This window comes from Aplysia californica, unplaced genomic scaffold, assembly GCF_000002075.1.
Source record: "Aplysia californica isolate F4 #8 unplaced genomic scaffold, AplCal3.0 scaffold00729, whole genome shotgun sequence".
Taxonomy (NCBI): domain Eukaryota; kingdom Metazoa; phylum Mollusca; class Gastropoda; order Aplysiida; family Aplysiidae; genus Aplysia; species Aplysia californica.
The window spans coordinates 241,756-265,624 of record NW_004797999.1 but is presented as its reverse complement, the minus strand read 5'-3'; the positions used below and the strand labels follow the sequence as shown (position 1 = coordinate 265,624).

General features: G+C 38.0%; 1 protein-coding gene across 2 annotated transcripts in view; it reads right to left on the bottom strand.

Moving 5' to 3' along the window:
- Positions 1–1,378: 1,378 nt before the first annotated feature.
- The window catches only part of LOC101858520 (single-stranded DNA-binding protein 3), a 34,540-nt gene continuing 12,049 nt past the window's right edge, over positions 1,379–23,869 (bottom strand). The window contains exons 3-9 of one of the 2 annotated variants that reach the window (XM_005108872.3): positions 21,700–21,878; positions 19,693–19,855; positions 18,345–18,490; positions 17,712–17,762; positions 11,076–11,285; positions 9,947–10,141; positions 1,379–6,372 (exon numbers count right to left, since the gene is read on the bottom strand). In XM_005108872.3, coding sequence (XP_005108929.1) covers positions 6,341–6,372; positions 9,947–10,141; positions 11,076–11,285; positions 17,712–17,762; positions 18,345–18,490; positions 19,693–19,855; positions 21,700–21,878 — 976 coding nt within the window. In that variant the 3' untranslated portion in view covers positions 1,379–6,340. The remainder of the gene's footprint in view (positions 6,373–9,946; positions 10,142–11,075; positions 11,286–17,711; positions 17,763–18,344; positions 18,491–19,692; positions 19,856–21,699; positions 21,879–23,869) is intronic. The other variant, XM_005108873.3, reaches the window with a different exon arrangement.

Below are 23,869 nucleotides of genomic sequence, written 5' to 3'. Positions count from 1 at the left end.
AGAAAATTCATGTGCTGAAGCAAATAGCTGACGTATATTACTGCTGTTCTCCAACAAAGCAGCTCTGGGACCTTTGCCCTCCAGAGAAACCAAATGAATAACGAATTGAAATATCTTATGTTCTCAAGTAAAGAGAAGCACATCAATCTAACCATAGTCATAAAGGGAAAGGGAAACAAATACAAAACTTAACGGAATAATAAAAGATAAAAAAGAGGACTGAACTATATGGGGGGCACTTAACCACTTCTACAAAACAGCATTGAAGAATCCAAAAAAAATTAACTCAGTTTCAGACATTGTGTAATGAGGTACCAATTTCAGTAATCCAGACTCAAGCAAAAGTTATGTACAAAACAACATTTTTCTGTAACTACCACACACTGTTTGCCATTTCGTGAAGTCAAAAACTCACACATTAGTGCCACACATTACTATTACAGATAGAGTGAACTGACTTATCTTCCCAGTGTTCAATGCCAAAGGACATATAACTCACAGAATGAACAACACAAGACAGAAAAACATTTCTACTAACCCATCCAGCTATTAGCTGACTCTACCACCTCATAGTTTAACAATAACATCAAGGCAAGCCTTAGAAAAATATTAAGAATGATTAGTTACAGACTAGAATAGATCAAGTAAGAATATTACTTAGGAAAAGATAGAAAAGTTTAACAAAAAATGAGCAGTTTCAAATATAGTTCCTGTCCACTAGACATTAGACAAATATGAGCACAGCATTTTAATTGAAGAGACTGCAGTAAAAAACATGAAAGATTATTTACTGGCGATTTACTTCAATTGTATGGCAAACATTTTGTAAATATATATGCAAAAAGAAAGTTAACTGTTGCTACAAATAAGAACACATTAGATTTAGAGAATTATCATATGTGAGGCATCATGGTAAAACCAGACCCTAGTCAAAATAATTAAAGAAAGCATTTTACGGCCATTGAGCAGAATGTAAATTTTTTTGGCTCAACATCTTTTATGTTCATTAAAAAATACATTTCTGTATGGAATTTATTGAAAAACATTCAAAGGCACAAAAAATTTTAATTTGTAGTTTCCAGAACACTCAAGCTTTGGAAGTAGCCAAACCATTTTCTAAGTAATTTTACCTCTGACACCAGGTGACCCCCGCCTCCTTCAATAACAAACATCTCGACTTCTATTCAAGATAGTTGGGGGGGGGGGGGATTTCCATAAAAAGCAAGACAAATGAACACGCTTTAATCTAACCAAATATAAATAACTGTATACGCCCGAAAATTGACGAACGCCTGATTCCATCTCATTGTGACACATACCCTCCCAAAAAGAATCAAAATAAGGGAGAGAAAAAAGTCACACCATTACAAAATGTTTTAAAAACAGAAATTCATGTAATTCAAAAATTGCTTTCGTATTATTATATAAAAATGTGATAGACCAGAACAGTGCAGGTCAATAAAAAACCCCCAAGCAAACGAAAGAGAGGAGGATACAATAAACTGCATGGACATAGATGAATATCACATATTTCAAAACATTCTAATCACTAAAACTAACTTCTTTTACATCAAATCATACACATGCTAGAAGCACATGTGGTAAGTAAAAACTACGGAAAAAAGCAGGCCACACAGGTTGCAACAAACCTAAAGGAATTAAAATCAAGCAACTGTATACCATTAAAATGACTATTAACCATATAGATTTTTTTTCAAAACTGCCCTATCGACTATGTAGCCTAATACTTAATCAATATTGTAAAAATATACTATACTATGTACTTGCAATAGGTATAAGGTTTCAATTTCTCATTCATACTCTGAGGCCTACCATATTTTAACCCTTTCGTTACCAAGGGGTATGTGTTCCTACTGTCAGCACTAATTTTCAGATAAGCTCATTACCCAAGGCAGCAGTCTCATGTCTCAGTGCTAATGGACTCGTGGTCTAGATCTAGCCCACTCGTGACTTAATTTTGGACCCTGGGTCTTTGATAATGTCACTTTTCTCACTTCTCTCATTGCCTATTCTCCCAATCTTGCTCATTATGTAGAATAACTTGAAAATCCAAGTAAAAAAAGTGAAATTTTCTGCTTTTTTAAAGTCATTTTGGTGTTTACAGTTTGCGAGAGCACACGTCCGTCTGCAAGACTAGATCAGGGTCTATTAATACCTTGCAAGCCTAGCAGTAGAGTAATGCTAGCAAATTTGGTACCGATATACGAGTTTTTTAATTCCCGATTACGAATCCATGCAGTGTTTGTAATTAAAACTCCATACAGAAGAATAAGAGCCAAGTGATTAGCCGGACGTACACATGATGTCATATGGGCAACCAGGATGGAAAATTTTACAAATTTCCTTGAACTTGATGACCATGGTACTGCACAAAGCTAAAAATTGCTCATTTTCATGACATACCAAGTACAACATATTATATAAACAAAGGGGTTAAAAAGTAAAAGTTGTTAAACCTTTCACACAAATGAAACAAGTATTCTGAAAAAAAAAAAAAGCTGCCAACTTCATCAATTCAAAAATGGAAAAGATAAGGGAAGTGTGAAAAAGACCCATACTGACGTAGCATAGTTCTGACAGTTTAAGATTAAGAGCACTAGGGACAGGGGGGACGTAGCATAGTACTGACAGTTTAAGATTAAGAGCACTAGGGACAGGGGGGAATTTCCTCTTTCTGTGACGTGACTCATATGTGTCATGATGTGGTGGAATCGGGCGCTTCTCAGTATTTGGGCATGTGGAGTTATTGTTATCATTTGATAGCTTAATCATATGCCTTGCTTTCTATGAAAAAATACCCATCACTATCTTGAACATGAGTCGAGACATCTGCAATTGAAGGAGATGGGGGTAGCTTGGTTTCAGTGGTGTAGCAATTTAATTTGCGAGAAAATGGCAGCCAGTGTTTGGTAACTTCTATAGCTTGAGAGTCCTTGAAAACTGAAGAGTTACATATTTTGGGCCGTTAATGAATGTTTTTCAGTAAAATTCACACGGAAATGTGTTTTTATTTGGACATAAAGGAGGTTAAGCTAAAAAAATAAAAATTCGATAAAAATTTCCAAACTGGCGGAAAAATGCCTATTTCTCTGCTTTCGTTATTTTGACGAGCACCTGATTTCACCATGATGCCTCACATACACTTCAGGAAAGTGAAAAGACAATGAAAACCTTAAATGATTATATCATGGCCTTACCTTCAAATCAACATTACACATTTGCACAAACAAGCTCCTCTGTCCAAGAGATTAAAACGCTTAGGCTTATACAGTCAACAAAACGATTACTTAGTACACTTTCTCGTTCCAACCATGAGAGACAAGAAGAAGGTGAGCATACAGTGAGGCCATGGGGGAGTGGAGTAAATATTGGTGAACATTCAAAGCTCAAGGGGGGTGGGGGAGAGAGGGGGAATGCCACCTTCAGGAAATCAAGAGAGACAGGCTACAGTTATTCAGGCATATTCATGACACTTTTTCAAGAAGCAGAGGAGTGAGCAACTATGAATGTATCCAGAACGACTCAAATCCTTGAAAAAGTCATTTAATCAATGAGTAGAGGATACAACTACAATTTGTCAAACAATCAGACAGTGTCATTCAAACCCTAGAAAAAGAAAGTGGTCAACTCAACCAATATATCAGGTCTCATAATAATCAATGCCTACTACATGAGCAAACAGAAGAACAGTACAAAAATAAATCCTTGTCTGAAAAAATATTTTTTAAAAAGGACTTGCCTTTCCTTGTTAATGTTAGGAAATCTTGTACAACCTGCAGCTGTCTCCCTGACCAGAAATGTTTTCCCTACCTCTTGACATGATACAGGTCAACTGACACAAATTCTGACCATAACATAGTGAGCCAAGCAATAAAGCCGAGAGGAGAAATTTTGCTCCATATATAAGAATATAATATAATATCATTAAACAGTAGGTGACTTACATTACAGTCAAAGTGCTTTATATGACATGTCTTTCAAAGTAGAAATAACAATAACAGTTCTTGGGTAGTAACATTTCACAAAGTATAAAATTAAAACGAAAACCATGAAATATCTTTCAAAGTAGAAATAAACCATAACAATTCTTGGGAGGTTACATTTAAAAAAAGGGTAAAATGAAATACTGGGAGAAAATCGAAATATACACATGTAGCACAGCCATAAAAAGAAAGAGACCTCATAGACAAGAGACTCTCTTCGAACCAACAACACGATAGAACATTTTAAAAAGCAGTGAAAAGCACGGCTGAGAATAAGTATGTGTATTGAGTAAATAATATCCAGCCATTCATGAAATGCAATCTCAACTATCAACTTTTCCTTCTTCCTTCTTCACATTCTCTTACAAGACTCAGAGGTAGTCAAACTGTGGGTTCTTCACTCCACAGTGGGAGTGATTTTGATACAATACATGATATCCTAATAATGGGCACCTGGAATGGAGTACGGTATCTCCCCTTTTCAAGCAGTCATACAACATTTTCAAAGGTACCATTCAAAACTAGTTGAGAGTCTTTTCGCTAATGGAAAGGAATTCATTAAGAAATTTGAAAGCAAGTAGGGATATTTAACCATAACAAAAACTTTACTTCATTCAAGCTTTGTATTATGTTTTAGTAAGAGTTATACTGCACTTGCAACACAATTAGGTATCAATTCCGAAGATTAGAGGTGTTACAAGGGAGTACCGGAAACAAACACAAAACAGGGGAGGAAAGATGAGGGCGATAGATGTTTGATAGGAGAGGAGGAAACCGCACTAGAGCACCCATCAACCACCTACCTATTATTCGAGGAAGCAGAATAGTGCTCTTCATTAATCACAAAACATATCCAAATTCAAGTATATGAGCACATGTGTGTACATGTACATGTTTGAATATAAATGTGCTTGTGTTAATGTATCTGTTGTGATAGTGAGCACATGACAAAATGTAAATATTTTACTGTGTGAAAGGAATTGATATGAGTATAGTTTTCAGTCAAGTACTTACTCCAAAAAACAAAAATACAACCATTTGTACTGAAATACTTTGGGATATCAAATGTGACATAGACATAGAATATACACCTAAAAATTGTGTTAACAAAAATGACTCATAAAAACCCCCCAACAAAATCAACAAACAGCTGCATGAAAATCTTCATAAGCCACTCCTCCATTCCTTCTCTTATTGCAAAAGTGTACAGTTCAATGACAGTGAGAAATAAGCAAGAAGCACAAACTGCAACTAGACACAAAAAGCAAAATAAAAAACCCCAAAAGACATAAAAATCGACTTAAAATACTGACTTCAATGAACTGGAACATTGTACTTCACAACTATTCCTTCTCCAGGTCTATTCATTTTGCCACTTTGAGTAAATTTGTTTGTTTTACCATGACCAAGAACGTAACCCCAAAAAATCTCTATACAAAAAGTTACAACTTTTGTTTCAGTAGACCCAAAATTAGAGGAAAAGATGGCAGAGGGTCTTCGGCAAAAACAGTTTGCCTTTCACAAACTATCAGTATGAAAACAATGCTGTTTAGACCACCAACAATCACAAATCCTGCTCACAAGCACTGGTGACTACAACCAACAGATCATCTCCTCGAAAAAAATGCTGGCAACAAAACTAAAAACATTTTCAGTTAAGTATCTTATTATTAGATGATACTAATCAGACCAATCTGTAACAAAAAATTGATCCTTTGAAACTTGAACGTCAGACACTACAGGACCCATGCATCTGAGCTCCTGACAGAAAACTCATAAATTAATAGAACTTCACACTGAAGCCAGTGCAGAAAGAAAATAGATGACGTGCTAAGAAATACCTTCAGGCTTGTAAGGTACAAAAATAGTTTTTTCTGAGAGTACAGTAAAGATAAAGGAGAGGGCTGTTACAAACTTTTGTAACCAAATAGTTCATCAGACTAGAGGTGCTCAAAAGATGCCCATTGTACAATACACTTTAAAGAGTAGTTTCTTATATTGTACCAACTTAAAAATAAAAGTAAAGTCTATAGACACTACATTTTTTTGCAAATAAGAACAATTAACTAGATAAGCTTAAATACGCCCACTTCTTTCGAAGACTTAAAACATTTTCCCGGGAATAATCACAATAAAAGTCAAGTCCAAACATCTAACATTATTTTACTCTTAGGGAAATGTAACAGCAAGACAAAATAGGAAATTTCAAATGCTGTAAGCAGTAACCACAAATCAAATGAAGTACAAAGGCAGGCTACTAAGCTAAAGACTGGGCCATTATTGTTGGAAAGGTGGGCTTCTTTGGCAATTTTTGAAGACAACATCTCAGAAATGCTTTAAGCGTAGCTTGAGGGCGGGTAGGGAGGACCTGAGAATAAAAAAACAAAAACAAATGACAGGGTGTCCAGCAATATTTCCTTTAAAAATGTACTACCTGGAACAAAAATTTACTATCCAGCAAATCAAGCCCCACACCACCTTGAAAAAGGGAGTTCATTTGCGCCATCAATAACATATTATTATTACATAATATATGAAACGAAACCAACAAACAACAAAGTCCAGTCGACAAAATGAAGAATAGACAGACGCTCGCAAGCTTGCTCGCCGCTAGATTTAGTTTTAGTAAAGTTTTTACGGCGCTCTCAACTGCATAGGTCATATGTATGAGCGACAAGGGGTGGATGTCAACAGAGAAGTCCAAACGGGGAATCAAGCTTCCACTACCAAGGCACCCCAGAAATAGTAGTTCACAAGAGTGACAAAGATGCAAAAGAAGAAGAGGAAAATGACGATTGTAAAGAAGAGGACAAAAAAAAAGCAGCAGTTTCCCCTATGTCGGTCCAGCACAGTATGGGCACGACATTGATAAATCAGCCCATATTTTTACAATTCTACTGTGCATAAGAACATGTTAATATCCTCTCTTTGGGAATGGCCTAAAGACGCTTCTGTCAGTAGCAGTGCCCTGGTGGTGGTGGGAGGGGTACATTTAGACCTAATATGTACACACAGGGTGACAGCCAAACCGGCTTCTAAATTTTCCAGCGAGTCATCCATTTTCCAGGGCCATGTTACATAGATCTAACAACAACACACACACACACACACACATGTAAAATATGTCCAGTAAACAACATGTCAGTGTTGCACTGGCGTCTTGACTTTAGTATTTCAGTCTGTTATAATATTTCCTCTCATTATTATATATTTTTAAAAATGAATCCTGTTTTCAGTGTTCGGAGGGGCCTTGAACAAAAATTTCTACTGTCAAAAACCAGTCTGGGAGTCATATTACGAAGATGAAAGACAAAAATTATTGCTCAAACTAAAAGTAGAGCAATAACTTGAATGGCTCAAGTAGACCTATTCAGTGTGAGAGGTGTAAGAACTGTGGGAGGGCAAGAGGCAGTGACACTAAAAATCTGCCAGTCTTGAACAGAAAGCTACAATATTGTTCTAATTTACTATCACCTAACCAATGAAACACGAACACTTTATTTCAATAACACGGCTTACAAGGTAGGGATCTTACAAGGTATGAAGGCGCGCATTGCAGAAGGCTCTAAACTAATCGAAATTCTGAAATTTGCTTCCAAGTCTTTGTCGTCTGGTGTTGCCTTCAGCCCCTCCCCCCTCCCAGTGTATCTCAACAAAAAAAATCAATAATCCCTGCCCCATTCCGTAGTCCTATACTTTGCAACGATCAGATGTTTTTAATGAACTTTGGCGACCCCAACAAACGCCTGTGCTCACCGATGCCATATCTTGTGGTGCCTCGCGCGAAGGTTCACTGACCGGTCACGATGGCGAACCCGACAATCTAAAAATCAGACGACGCTTGTATTTTCTTTTCACCCCACACACACACACACGCACAAGTGACAGCACGGTGACGAGTCCGAGTAATGATTAAATTTTATTTGCACGGTGACACAGCGTTTTTATACTGTACAGCCTGCATATCACAAATGTTGCATTATCAGTCCATCGCCGGCAAATTTCTGGGTGGTAACAAAAGCGAAAGTAGATCTTGATTTTCCCGATTGAGCCTCGGTGTCACATGACTTCCGCCTGCCAATATAGCCGCCTTTTCGCGTGAAACGTACTCTGGGACAGGGAAAAGGTGAATGAATATTATCACAATCGCGACCGGCAAAAACGGAGTCATGTACTGAGGCCAGGGTTCACTGAAAAGTCTTGCTGACTTCATCACTCAGTATGCAGGCTAATTTACGACCGTTTACCAAATGTTTACTACCTTCAAGGCAAATTTACTACCATTTACGACCTTTACGACCTTGCTGGACACCCTGAAATGAAGTTGGAATACAAATGTCCAGCCCCCACCCGATCCCAACCCCTCGCAAATCAACAAACCATTTTTGTTTTTTGTTTTTGTAAGCCTTTCACAGAATTTGCAACACAATTAGGTCATTTAAGAAGATAAAGTGTTATGAAAGAGTCACAAACACCAAAAAGAAGGACAATAGATGTTTGACAGTAGGTACCAGAAACTAAATTTTCAAAATATCTGTATGCCAAATCTATCTGTTCCATATGAAAGGTCTATGTCTCCAGAGAATTTTGGTACCATTCTTTTACCTCTCAGTCAATTTTTAAGAGAATCGCAGCTGTTTTAAATTTGATAAAATATTGTTAAGTCGCGAATTGGCTGCAACCCCAAGTTTGACAGACAATAAAAGAGAACCAAGTGCACTATTCATCTCCACATTAACAGAGTACAATCACTATAACTCAGTATAACAGATATGGAGCCTAATTTTTTTCAAGCCTGTGAGATCATTACAAATCAATATTTTATCACCTAAAACATGATGGTCTGTCGTTGTTTCAACAAAAACACCAAGCATTGACCCGGCCGGCACTGCACCAGCCCCCGCGGCGAGCGAGTCAGCTCTATGCTGTAGTGTACCGAGAGCTCCCGGTGTGGGGGGTTACATGCTTTCCGAGTTTCACAGAAGGATTGATGCAAAATAATTCCAAGCTAATTACTTTATTCTAATAGAAAATAAACTAATCTTTCCATCAGTACCTTTTTTGAGCCAGTATTTTACATATTTCGTGTTAAAAGTGATCTTTGAAAAAGATTTCACTAAAACCACGCGCTCGGAAGGCCGCGAGTCCGTGTTTACGCTACCTATTGATAAGAAAGAATGAGCAAAGCACACCTGAGCACCCACCAACCATCCACAGCCAGCAAGTTATTTATAAGTCCATGATATAACAGACAACAAACCACATTGAAAAACTGAGTCCTACACTTTCATTGGGATTAATAGGGCCATTTCTGAGACAGGACTTTTCAATGAACTACATGGTGAGGTGTTAAAAGTTTTGAAAAATAGTACTAGTGGCACCAACACCGAGAATAATTTCAGAAACATACATGTACACAGCCAGTTACACTAATATTAAACATCGACATCATTCAAATACAAGTTTTTAAAAGTTGGGAACATATGAGATATTTAAAACAGAAGAAATTCTAAGAGAAAACAATATATACGTTCATTAGTGGCGTCAGTGGCCTAGTGGTTAGGCTCTCGGACTCGCAACCGTAAGGTCGTGGGTTCGAATCCTGTCAGGGACCTGACGTTGTGTCCTTGGGAAAGGCACTTTACACGAATTTTCCTCACTTCACCCAGGTGGGAATGGGTACCCAGCTATAGACAGTGAAAGATCTTGTGAGTTTGTTAGTGTTTGAGCGCGTGAAATCCGCAGCTTGCACTGCATGCTTCCCGGGAAGCTGAGAATGTTTCTGCGTGTTCTATGGTCTGCTGGGGTAATAATATAGTGTAAAGCGCATAGAGCTTGCTTTCGAGCGCGGTTATGCGCTATACAAATGCTATCTATTATTATTATTATTATTATTATTAGACCAAGAAAGCCATAAATGTGGAAAGTCTGTATATACTAACATGATGCTTGCATCGGAGCCCCTGGCGGTCCCGGTGGGTAGGGGGCGCTGGGGTTAGTCTCCGGTGGAGGGTACATGCCAGGTCCTGATGGGTACGGCGGCTGACCCCCAGGGTACATGGGGGCTCCGGCAGGGGGAGGGTACGGGGCGGACGCATCCACGCCTGGGCCAGGGGGCATGCCGCCTTTCTCTAGCCCTACAGAGAGAATTAGAGTTTGAGTTAAGAGAAGTACATCGACACAGTTTGAGTTATGGCCATTTTTAGGGATGGGAAAGAGTAAAAAAGGCAGACAGAAACAACTGAAGGAAGGCAAAGAAAGAGGTACCTATTGGCTATGAAAAAAAGAATTGCACATTTTTTTGGAACCCATGGAAAGGCACACGCAGTGACTCAAAATTTTGAGATCATACTGTTTAGTTATTGACAATGGCAATACCTAGACACTTCCAGAAATCTCGATAGATTCAGAAAATCGGTACCTCCATTGAACGCCTTCACACTTGAAGGCCAAGAATTACAAAAAACAAAACAATAAGACTTGACAATGCAGCCTAATTAGAAGAAGATTACAAAAAAAACTGTACCAGTATTTGCCATCCTGGGTGGTATTGCCCTTTAGTAGATGATTTGGTAATTTTAGTGGGTGGTGGGGATCACAAATGTAATTGATGTTATTTCATGCCCAGCTTGGACATGCATATATGGGTGGGCGATATATATGAAATCTTAGCCTCTAAACCCTTTGAACCCTGACCCCTGAGGCTACCGTGCCCCTCTGCCTGAGCTCCTAAGCGATATATTACTATCATTCATATAATCGTCAGAATCACTTTCCATATCCCAGTCAGGGTACTCCTCGTCATTACGAGCACTTAATTCAGAAAGATCTTTTAAAAAATCAATAATGTCTTGTGTTGTGAACGCTGTTTTCCGTATCCGTTTTGTCTTAGGTGTGCCATTTTGGGGATGGGGTCTCGCTCACAGGTGTACCAGTGGCTAGGCATATGGGCAGTTTTAAGCGCCAACCGCGTACAGGTGGCAAGGGCTCACACAGGGTTAAAAGTGACAAAAGTTGAGGCTTACTATAAAAAGGTTAGCAGGCACTGATCTCTGTGGTTACTGGACTTACCACCACCATAGCTTCCGTCGGGTCCACCAAATGCGGGAGGAGGTTGAGGCATAGGCTGTGGTGGCATAGGCTGTGGTGGCATAGGCTGTGGTGGCATGGGCTGAGCGGGTGGAGGCATCCCATACGGCATAGCGGCACTGCCGTCATAACCTGCCGGTGGCCCGCTGTAAGGGGGAGGCGCCATCTGAGGCGGAGGGGCTGCACCAGGACCTGGAATGACCAAGGGAGTTTAAAGTTTTAGCAAGAGTTTTACGGCACTTGCAACACAATTAGGTCAATTAAGCGCCGAAGATTTGAGGCATTACAAGATAGTATCATTAATATAAAAGAAAGAGGAGAGATAAGGACGCTAGAGATGTGTGATAGGAAAGAAGAAGCAAACAACCCCAGAGCACACGCCAAACACCCACACCGAGAGAGTGTGAAGGTGTGAAAGAATGAAAATAAATGTGAGGGGTTGTGGTTTACTTATCACCTCGTAAAACAGATCACAGTGAGAAAATCATTTGTCAGTCGTCCTTTCAAGAAACCTTCATGCAACATAAGGAGACTGAAAAAAATATACAAAGTTTAAAAAACGACATCCAGGTAGACTGACAGCCATTTGGACATAAAATCTTAAGAATCACTTGGTCTTCTAAAGCTATTATCATAATTATCACTCTTGAATGATGGAAAATATAGAGAAGAAAAGGAAACAAGAAAGAGGCAAACTGAAAAAAAAAACCCCAGAAAAGGCAAATTAAACCTGAGCTTAAAAAGAAAAAGAAAAACATGGCCAAGTATATCAGAGCAATAGGCATAAAAGACCAACAAATTTTTCCCTTTCCCAGCAGGAGAGAAATGATAAAAGGGGGGGGGAGAGGAGGGGGAGGGAGAGTCAGACAAACAGAGAGTAAGAGAGAGAGAGAGAGACAGAGAGAGATAGAGACAAAGAGAGAGACAAAGAGAGAGACAAAGAGAGGGACAGAAGGAGAGAGAGGAGGAGTGGAGAGAGGCATAGATTTTTTAGGGAGGGAGGAAGGGAGGGAGAGAGGGAGAGTGGGAGGAAAAAAGACAGAAAGAGAGAAATAGAGAGGGATAGGTCAAGATACAATGTGAGTGCACAATAAAGCTTTTGAAAAAGAAGATTTTGCACCAAGGAAATTTTTTAAAAAACCATGTTAATTTCATCATTAGTATCGTGTTAGTGTTACTTAATGACATAAAGCTTTTTCCATAAAGTAAAACCTTGTTAGTAAATACTTCTAACCTAGCCCATACTCTGCTACTACAAAGACCATTTTTCTTAGTCCCAAGTTTAGGGGTAGCTTCCCTTGAGCCCCACAGCTACAAAGCACTACAATAACTCTTTGAGTCTCAAATAAGTACACCTTGTCAAGTCTTACTGTAGGCCTACCATCATAGAATTAAGAAAACTCTGTAGTTTAAGCATTCACTCCAGGTTTATATTAAATAGATCTATAAGTATAGGCCTATTGTGTAAGGTCAATAAAATAGAGTTGAGTTTAAGTCAAATAGCAATGTTATTCAAAACGAATCAAGGCTTTCATATGAATGATGAAAAGATTACATAAATAAATTGAAAGCGCATTGACCAGAGATATATTTATACAGATATTTATACATATCATAAATAGTCAAAAGCATCAAATCATTATAATCACTACAGATTGGTCTTTCTTTATTTGAACCCAGCAGGACTCCAGTCTCAATAACACACAGTCAAACTTATTCAAGATCCATTGATGAGGAGAAAAGCAGTCATTGTAAACGGGTGGTCCTCTTAGACAGTATCAATATAATATAGAAAAACCCCAAAAGGGAAAATGGGAAGTGGTCACTTGTGAAGCGTGCTGACAAAATGAGTTACTTTTCAGATTCAAACTCTTAGGCCCTCAATGCACTACGACAGTTCATCCTGGGACAGATCTGTCTGGAGTTTGAAACCTTTGAATTGGAGTGTAATGTACTGCACCTAATGGGACAGGACATTTTTGCCGCATTGGATCCCAAACAGTTGTAAAGGAATAGGTACATCACGCTTATAGGTGAAGTTCTTACAATTTAGAATTATAAAATAATAAAAGACAGGTTATAGTTAAAGAATATGGCATCAAAAGAAAATGTAAAAATTTGACCCAAATGTCAATTGTCAATTTTTGGCCAATATCTCCATTGGTGGATTGCGAGAAGTAACTCATTTTGTCAGCATGCCTCGCATTTGCTCAGGCAATTGTTTTGGACAGTGTGATCGTTAGAACAGGTTCGACTGTAGAAGGTAAGTCTAGGGACAGTTTCCCATGAGCCCCACAGCTACAAAGTCCACGCAACTCCTGAGGCCATAAGTATTTCTAGGATGGTATATTGTCATGATACATCAAGAAAGGGAAAGAATATGAAATAGTGGCTCGCTTGCTCCAACATACAGGAGAGGCACTGAAAAGATATACAGTCTCTACCACGCCCATAGCGAGATCGACAGAACGCGGAAATATTCAAGTTGTATATATATATATATATATATATATATATATATATATATATATATATATATATATATATATATATATATATATATATATATATGAATTTCGCTTTGTACACATGTTTTAATAAAAAGAATATATATGTATGAGAAAGAATGCAGGACCTGGAAATCTATTCGCTATGTGCGTGTTCACTATGGGCACGCAAGACTTTACCAACTACCATTTTCCCACCTTCCACATATCACAAGTCCATATATATTTATTGAAATGCCAAAAGGTTTAAATAAAAGTATATGTATGACTGTCCACGAAGTTTTATGCACCCCGCATACTTTAGCAAAATTTGATCAATTTCAGCATAATTTCTGATTATTTTCCTTTATCATTCTTTGTTAAAATTAACAGAATCGCATAATGTTACATTTTTGGGCTGTTTGCATAATTTCAGATTTTTTTTTTTAGCATAAAACCACGGGACAGGTATGAGCATATCCACTTTAAACACAACCAAATATGATTATTTGAAGCTACATTTTAAGAATTGGTCAAAATGCAAAGCATAGCTTAAACCAAGCTGAAACCTGTAGGCACTACAACTATAGCCACAGACTCGCACAATGAAAAAAATTCCACAAAGAGACACGGGAGCTTGGCTTATCTCAGTGTAAAGGGGCGAATTATCAGCATGCTAATTTGTACGAAACCATCCAGACTACCACATGTTTATTCGCTAAAAACTATGCGGCTTTGGAATATGTGTAAGTAAACAAACAACTGTACTCATGGACTGCTGAACACTTTTAGTACCGTTGGCGACTTTAGTTGCCGACTCAATCCGGCACACTAAACATAATTTAACAATGAACAGAGCCACTGCACTGAAGTAAATACCAAAGAAAGTCACTCTATACCATAGCTGAATGGTTGATGAATCTCAGTGAATTTTTAAAGCATGTTTCTTGGGCTGCGAAGGGTTTTTTTTGTTTTTTGTTTTTAAATCTACCACGGCTTCAGTTTTCTAAACTGGTGCGGTACTTGAGGGATTTTCACTTCAAGAGACTTCGCCAATTTCAGTGTTAAAAGCAAGACTTTAATACAATTGGTTTGAAATTTTAATCCTCCCAGAAGATGTTTGAATATTTCAATCTGGATCTCTATTACTCCAACAGTTCTTTTAAGCTGTGTGTTAGCACAGAACAGCTAGTTTTGAAGCACTAATAATGACATTAAAACAATATACGGACACAATAGAAGCAGAAAAGACATGTGTGATTATTTAAGTAATAAAGGAAGTACAAAATAAGCAACTAAAGCAGAATTCTTTGTAAACTTTATCATCTCAATACATGAAACAAAGCCCATATGAAGAACACTGATAAACAAACGCATTGGTCTAAATCCTCATCTGAATTTTTAGGGTATTGCACCTTGCTTTATAACTTCTTTTTACTTTAGACTTGATGAAATGAAGTATATGTTACTGTCAACTTCATATAATTCATTTTACGCACAATTATTTTGAAAGCACTGAGGTTATATCGGTAAAAAAATTCAGCCAGACCAGTCGAACTAAGAGTAGGCCTTAATAAATACTGATGGAAAGACACCATATGAAGTCAAAATACAAGAAAACATTGGGTCACTTAGTCAATTCACACATAAGGAAAGTCTATAGCTTCTAGACAGTCTCTTCTATAGCGCCAGTCTATGAGAACAGAAGTTCTAAAGAATTCAATGTCTGCTTGATATTATGTTACTAAAGAAGAAAAAGTCAGTTTTAAAAAGTTCACTCACTGTTAATAATGTTATAAAAACTAAATATAAACCAAACCCATATTTCATTGGTACAGACTAGTCAAATCGTCAGGCTAAAGTTGCTCTACAATTTTGAGTATAAAATAGAGCAATTAAATATAAGAATAGAGGCGAAGAGTTAGAGGAACAAATCAATTAAGCGCAAACAGGAAACAAAAAAACTGTACACTACCATTCCCAGCATGCGGGTCACTAAAGGGTATAGCCTCGGGAGGATTATTACTCCTATCTGTGAAATAAAAACCCATCACATTACCGTCTGTGGATGCAACAGAAGCTAACATTGACCACAGTTGAACTTCAGCACAAAAACCATCAAACATAAAAACCAGCAAGAGAAAAGGACATTAGCACAAGCGGCAATGGTCATACAGGAGCACAAAAGAATCTTTTACATGAACAAATAACTATAGAAGAAGGCAAGAAAAGAGTTGAGGATAGACCTAGTCTCGTGACCATGGTTTGGTATTCACAATCCACAAAAAGACATCTTCTCTCAGCTCGTCGTTCACAACCTCTGTGTTCTTTATTTTTCTACTTTGTTTCCTCAAATACAAAAGAAACAAATATTAATTGATCAATGTGGCAGACATGTCATGAAATATGTTTTATTTCCTTCTTACTCTGATGTTTGGAAAAGAACAACATGCACTGAGGACAGCTCACTTGCGCAACTCAAAATACAGTTTTTGAAATTAAACTATTCTTTCATATTGCAGGTGAAAACAAGACTTTTGAAGATGATTTGGGCAAGCTGAGAAGGGGATCATCTATCACAAACTACCCTCTATGAGGGATACAGGGGGAAGGAAGTGACAAAATGCAGTAGGACAAAGAAAAGATATCTCTATCATGTCAGCTTGGAAAAACAGAAGACTGAAGTAAATTAACTGTACCTACTAAAAATGCAACAAAAGCTTTTTTAAACTCATTTTTTAAAGTCTACTAAGAGTTTTACGGCACTTGCAACACAATCAGGTCATACCAAACATGAGAGGTGTTTCTAGACAGTAACTTACGAAGAAGAGAAGGAGGAGAGATAAGGACGATAGATGTTTGATAAGAAAAAAGGAGAGAAAGACCACACAAGAGCGCCTGCCAACCATCCACAAAGATGGCAGAGAACACAGTGAGAACAGATTTTCATAAGCAGCCAAGTAAAAAACATCTATCAGGATCCTTTTCGCGACAGAAAAGCGGTCTGATGACCATAAACATAATATTTGTGTCTGCAGTCACATCAGTCTGGCTCTATGCTTGTAAATGTGAGCATTGTTAACAATAACTGTTCATTCACACCACATGTGTCTGAACGCAGTGCAATCAGGCACTCATCATTAAGATTTACCTCATCTATTTCAGAGCCAATGTTCACATTGTTCCCGGGGTAAAATAAGTGAATCAGGTGGCTAGGCATAAGTGTGCAAATAAGTGCACGAACCCACATCGACCAGACGCATCAAAAAGCTAAGATTACAAATTCAAAGCCATCCAAGCTAGCAAAAATTTGCTTAAAATGTCCTTCCCCCCAATCCTATGCGCCAACTGGTGAAATAATAATAGCACACTAAAACGTCCTCATCACACACATAAAAACATTTACCAAGCAGAAGTAGAAAAGTGATGAGCAAAAATATCCATTTCAGATATTTCACATTCTTATTTTTTGTTGTTCAGCTGATTTGTCTCCATAGTGCAGGGGTGCACACACTAGAAGATTCCATGCTTTTAGTTAAGAGCTGGATCTACCATAACAAAGACAGTTATACATTCCAAGACAGTTTATGACCACACACTACAAAATAAATAACTTAAAATTTAACTGGTCAACTTTTTGGATAGAACACTCAACTATCAGAGTTCACTCATTTTTAGGCACAATTGTTCTTTTATTGAAAAACTTACCAAGTGCACTTATTCCTTGAAGCGGATTAAATTTATTTTTACATTCAGTTAATTTGTTGTGTTCAGAAACAGAACCAAGCATTGCAAAGAATACAGCATTCCTCCCCTGTTCAGAGCCTTTGATTTATTTCAGATAAAAGGAAGCCCTACACACATCACAAATGGACTCACTTTCTCTATCAACAAATAAAACCAAAAAAATCTACCATTATAAATTGTTCTCCAGAACAAAAAATCTTATTCTCCCGCATCTATAAATAGACATCCCAGAAACAGGAAATCAACTTCTTCAATGTAGCTAAAAACGCCGGTCTAAGACGAATATCATTACATGGACAGTTTGTTGTATGTGGTCACATCCATTCAAACATATATATATGGACAACACAACGACAAATTTTCAAACACGATCTCCTTGATTTACCATGAGATGGTGCGTGATAATACTGTGTATTAGGGAGTGGTGGGGACTGGTCTGAAAATGTAATCAGTTAGTGTAAGTTATGCAAAAATAGAAGACCAAAGAAGTACTGAAAGTCACCATCCCCTAAAAAGTAAAAAAAAAAGGAAAATGGAATAAAAAGGGGAAAGAAAAAACATAAAAGAAAACCCTTTCATGGTCTACCCTGGAACTCTTTTTGATTTGAGAATCCAGAATTGTTGACTATAATAATGACATTCCTATGAGCCAGGGGTATTGTACACGAAGCTATCAATGTGTCCCATCAGCAATCCAACGACAATCAAGAAAGCTGGAAACTCTTGGAATCCAGTTTGTTTTCTAACAGCGTTAAGCATCTAAATTTTCAAGAATATACTTGAAAAATAAAAAAGATAATTTCGTTAGACACCTTGAACGGTAAAGCAACATTTCAGAAACATGAAAACATATTACAAATTTTAATTTAAAAAACTTTTGTTTTAGAAAAAGAATTCAAAAACACATTGACACAGTTCGAATTTCATGACAAAAGACATTCAATTACCATGTCCACGATAAAAGGAAATACATTCATCAAAAAAAGTGAATGCACAAAAATAAATTGTATGCACGCACCTCGTTTAGATGCCTTGCGAATAATTGTCCCAGCCTGCTGTCTCTTTTTGCAGCAGAAGATGGCAACCCCACAAACTACAGCAATAGCGACGATGATCCCAATGATGGCTCCAACACCCATTTTTCCTTTAGACTGGTGGTGCTTTCTGAGGAAATAAGTAAACTAGGTATCAAGATTACAGACTGCATGAAAAAACATATTTTCATTTTGGTAATGCTTTAAAAAAATTAGACTAATGCGCTCACTGGTCATCTCAATATTTTTATACGCCTGCGAGTCGTGGACACTAACAGCAGAATTAGAGAAAAAGATTCAGATCACAGAGATGAGATGTTACCGCAGACTCCTTGACATCTCGTACAAAGACCATGTTTCAAATGCCGAAGTACGAAAGAGAATTACCAACGCAGTGGGACAATATGAAGATCTACTGACCACAGTGAAAAGACGAAAACTAAAATGGTATGGGCATGTCACAAGATCCACAGGACTTGTCAAAACAATCCTGCAAGGAACCGTACAAGGAAAGAGAAAGAGAGGAAGGCAGAGAAGGAGATGGGAGGACAACATTAAAGAGTGGACAGGAAAGACGATGGGTGACAATCTGAGGAGAGCAGAGGACAAAAATAGATGGCGAGAGCTGGTTTTCCAATGCAGTGGTGCCCCAACGGTTGCCCCAACCACGGGATAGAAGAAGAAGAATGTTTTGTGAAATTCTTGTATGTTCTTGACTTCTGTCATTCAATATTTTTCTTATCAAAAAGTGAGAAATAAAACATCTTCCTTCAGGTAGGATAGACAAAAAGAAAATAAGGGGAAAAGCAATGAAATTATAAATGCTCTTTAGAAGAAAAAAAAAAGGAAGAGAAGTAAATAAAAAGTTTGTCAATATTATACTAAATTAATCTGTTCAACGATCAATTTGTTACATTTTTAATATGATTGACCCTTGGGCTAATACTAGTAAGGAGTGATAACAGGTTATCAATACATATATCAAATTTAAGTTAAATGTTTTAAAAAAAAGAAAGATTTTTCCAACTTAGACAGTCAGATCAACACAATAAGTCAACAAGTACACTCTAAGGAACATCACAGCAACTGACGCAAACATGCAATTATCACTACAAGACATTTGACAAAAGAGCTAACTTCCAGATGTTGCTGGATCCATAACAACAAAAACAACCTGACTCACACCGACATAAATGTGTTGTGCAGGGAAAATATGCAATGATATAATATTGCAACCCATCTACAAAACATTAGTAACAAATCAATCTTTCCTAGAAAAAATAAATTCTAACTGAAAGCAAAAATCAAAGGCACATGATTTAGACTACTCACCCATAGTAGATCTGAGCCATGGTCTTGTTACAGCAGTACTCCTGTTTCTTAGGACCACAACAGTAGATTTCGTCATATGGATCATTCTCCATGGGACAGATAAAGTATCCCATTATTTTGCCATCAGGTCGCCTCTTTATATTGTTGGTACAAATAGGGGGCACTGTAAGATGAAAACATAGGACTAGTATGACCACTCGATATTAAACTTTCACTTCCATTTTCCCATAAGTATACACAATCGACCATCATACCTTCAAAAAATGATCTACTTAGAGGTCGCATCTAGATCTACCACGACTCAACCATTGGAACGCAGTGCGATGTTAATCATTACTTGGTTTACATTTAATTAAATGGGCGGAAACGTTTTTCTGACTTGACAGCTTTTTTCAAATATAACATGATAAGATTTGATGATGACATAAGAAAACTTAAATGATTTTGTTTCATCTATCGTTATTCTTCTCACCGTCTTGCATTGCACAACAACATGCTTTGAATGGATCAACAGTAACAATGCACGTTCCTCCACCACTATTATTTCTCATTTTCTGATCGGTTCTTTCGAGCACAACAAATGATGACAGAGCACGAGGCATCGCGGGATTTCTGTTTACTGCAAAATTATGCACGGTCACAGCCTCAGAATAAGTCCATAGAAAGATATTAAGCTCATTCCAAATGGCCGATAGAAGAGAAGTCACGGAGAATTGAAGTTGCCTTGCGAAATGACTTCACGAGTTATGCTCGAAAATGAAAATCTAAAAGGCTGACAAAGACAAAACAGCTACAGATATCATTATTCCTGATATAGCACCACAAATAATGTAGTTATAGTAATAAAAGTGTAGAAGGACGAGTTTCTAAGCAATTAAGTACGAACTCAACCCGTCACATTCTGAATTTTTAAAAATGCATTAATTTCAGAAATAAAAATATTTGTAAGATTTCTTCTCATGGCCCTGCTATTTCTCTGCCCTCATAGCAGAAACATCATATTAAGCACAACATACAAATTTCAAAGCTGTAGCACCATTTTTTTGGAATAGGAAAGGATTTTGTAAGGTATATGAAGAAACCCCCACCTATTGGCAAAGACACATATACAAGAGAGGAAAACTCGCATGTTGGTATATAGGCCTATATATATGCCCTTTTTTTATTGGGAGGGGGGGTAAGTGTTTTACGGTGCTCGCAACTTCATAAGGTCTTATGAACACACAGGACACATTAAACTTTTTCAGGTGGTAAGAAATTTTGAAATTTAGCCTGGGTGGCATCCGGAGCCTACTCCAAAGGATCTTTAACGTTTTTTCACTCTTGTCCGAGAAGGCTAGGTGTTAATCTTTGCTACCAGAAGATCAGGGGTGTAGCTGAAAGACATCAGTAAGAAGGATCCAAGGAGTAGCAGTAGAAAGGCAGCAGAAATAGGAGCCCACAGGAGGGGGCAAAGGAGATGAGGGGGTGGGGGGAGAAAGTGGAAACGAAAGCAGACGACAGAACATTGCGAGAGAGCAGGAAAGGAGGTGAAAGGAGACAATTTTAGAGAAGAAATTTTTTCGGTCGCTACCTGGATTCGAAACCGGGACCTTTGAAAGAGGGGCCAACACATTAACCTCTAGGACGCGAGAGCCCCCAGTTATACATACCATTACTTGAACAAATGGAATTCAAAAACACATTTCATTTGATTTACTTTTAACACTCCTTAGAAGGAACATTGCTATTTTCTAAAACCGCAGTACCATACCTTGAGTAAAAGCAAAGAGTGAAAATTTCATTCAAAATTACATCTTTAAGGAACTTGTCATTCTGAAAATCCAGAAAAAAACAAGGCGAAAACATGAATTGCTACACACTACAAGCATGAATATAATATATTCGGAATTCTTTATCGAGATCATCTTATACCACATCCCACTGAATTACAAAATGTCATGAAAAAGAAAAAAAAGGAGAAAACATGTTTTTCTCTAACATGTTTAAATATATGACTATACTTACAGTCCCTGCGATTCGGATGCCTCCTTGTGTAGGCAAGGCCTCCAAAAATCACCCCAGCTATGGCAGCATTTCTCCAAGTACGGGATGTGTAGTGGCTGCTACCTTTGGCAATACGTCCAGAAAGTACCACATTTCGGTAGTTTCTATAACCTCTGGAGCCCCTGGAGCCCCTGATGCCTCTGTAAAAGACACCACAGAATTTCAACTCGTAAAATATGTGATCTTTACCTCTCTCCATTCTAAACTGTAGCAACTGGCCCTTTACATATCAACATACTGGCCAAAAAGCTGGTCAGAAGAGAACCTTTAACAGACAAGAATATTGTACTTCCTCAAACTGAAATTTGTAACAAAAGAGATTTATTATATACACTCTAACATCTAAATAAAGTTTTCAAAGGTCATATACCTACATTATACACATAAGAACAAAATATCGTTGCCATCGCAAGAAATCCATTCACGTCCAAATTTTGATAATTTTTTATTTTCACACCCTCCGAAAGCTTTATATCAAAGATACACCTTTCAACATCACCAAATTGCAGATAGGAAAAACACAACTTTACTTTTCCAACCCAGCAGCCATCTGAGCCCTAGCTCTTCGGCCTGAGGATATGGCAAAAATGTACTGTTTTTATCAGCTGCATTTTGTCTCAGTTTAGAGTATTTAAATTTCCGACATCTGGGGAGGCAGGTAGGTTGGTACAACACAGGTAGCTAAGTGCAGGGCAGGTAAAGAGGTGGTGTGATACTGTTTCGTCCTGGCAGTCACACAATGGGCAGTCAGTTGGGGTATTCTTGTTGATCCTGTTTAGGAAGGAAATCAGTGGGATGTGTTGTGTTTGCAGAAAAAAAGATAGTGACTTGTTCTCTTCTACTCAGAGAATTTCCTGCATTTTTTTATTTGGGAGCAGTCATATGTGCAAATGCAGTTCTTCCAGTTTTGCCTATTGCCCATCCATTCAGCCACGGTTCCCTGGTGTTGCATTTGGTAATGTTCTTGACTGTCTGCTGTGATACTATGTCTTGAGGATGTGTTCATGATGCTCTCTTCTTGGCAAGGGTGTCTGCTCTGTCATTTCCTGAGATGTTGCTGGGGCTAGGTACCCACTGTAAAGTCAGGTTAACAGCATAGGTCAGCATGAAGGTAGTAATTGTTAGAGCCACAGAAAGGCAGGCTGGGCTTTCGAAATTCACGTTTTCCAATGCATGAGTAAAGTAAGTCTCCATCTAAACACACGTCATACAAAAGCATGCTCCGCTCAAACACACGCTTTCGTCATCTGGCGTTTTTTAAAAACTATAATTTAGACATACAAATGCTCTGTCGCTCCCACTAAACACACGGTCCGATCCGCGAAACACGCAGACGGGTAAAGCTTGACATGGGGAAATTTTCACTTCGACCTGCAAAGCTTGCTTTAGACAAGCCTAGAAAACCGGATATTTGGTAAGACTGCCCCTCATGCCGACCAAAGAGAGTGGTGGGAAGCATTTTCACACCCAACTTTCCAGACACATAGGTCTAGGACTGGTCGGTGAAATTTAAAAAAAAATAATTTTTTTTTGGGGTGGGGGGGAAATGTGAAATGTATTTTGATTGGTCACTGGAAATGCATCTTTGAGAAACATGTAATGTTTAGTTAGACCTAGGCCTATGATGCTCAACATACATGAACCCTGAAAAACACTGGTGGCTTCTATAGGATTAAAGTTTAGTCAAGTAAGCCTTATCAGCTGCACTCGAAAAACTTATAACAATACATACTTGTTCAACGAATCACAAGAGAAAAGTTTCTCTACATATAGAGATCTATGATTCTGATGTCGTCCATGAATTTACGGTCGGGGGTGGTTGCTTGGAAAGCCACGTGGCTGGTCTGTTGTCTCTAGATTTATGACTATCACAAACAGTTTCCTCTTACTACCTGTTCCTGACAATTTATGGTGCATAGATATATATATCCTTATATTGAGTCTGTCTTTCTTACGCCCCCACCCATTCAAAGCTTTTGTATTCTTACCCGCAGTCTGGGAATCCTTCACAAAACAGTCAAGTGTCGTCACATTATCAGCCAAAGTGACCCCCACTCCAAAGCGAAGTCATTAGAATATCAAGGCCAGGAGATGACTGCGACTCTTCCTCCTTTTGCAAAGGTTCATATAA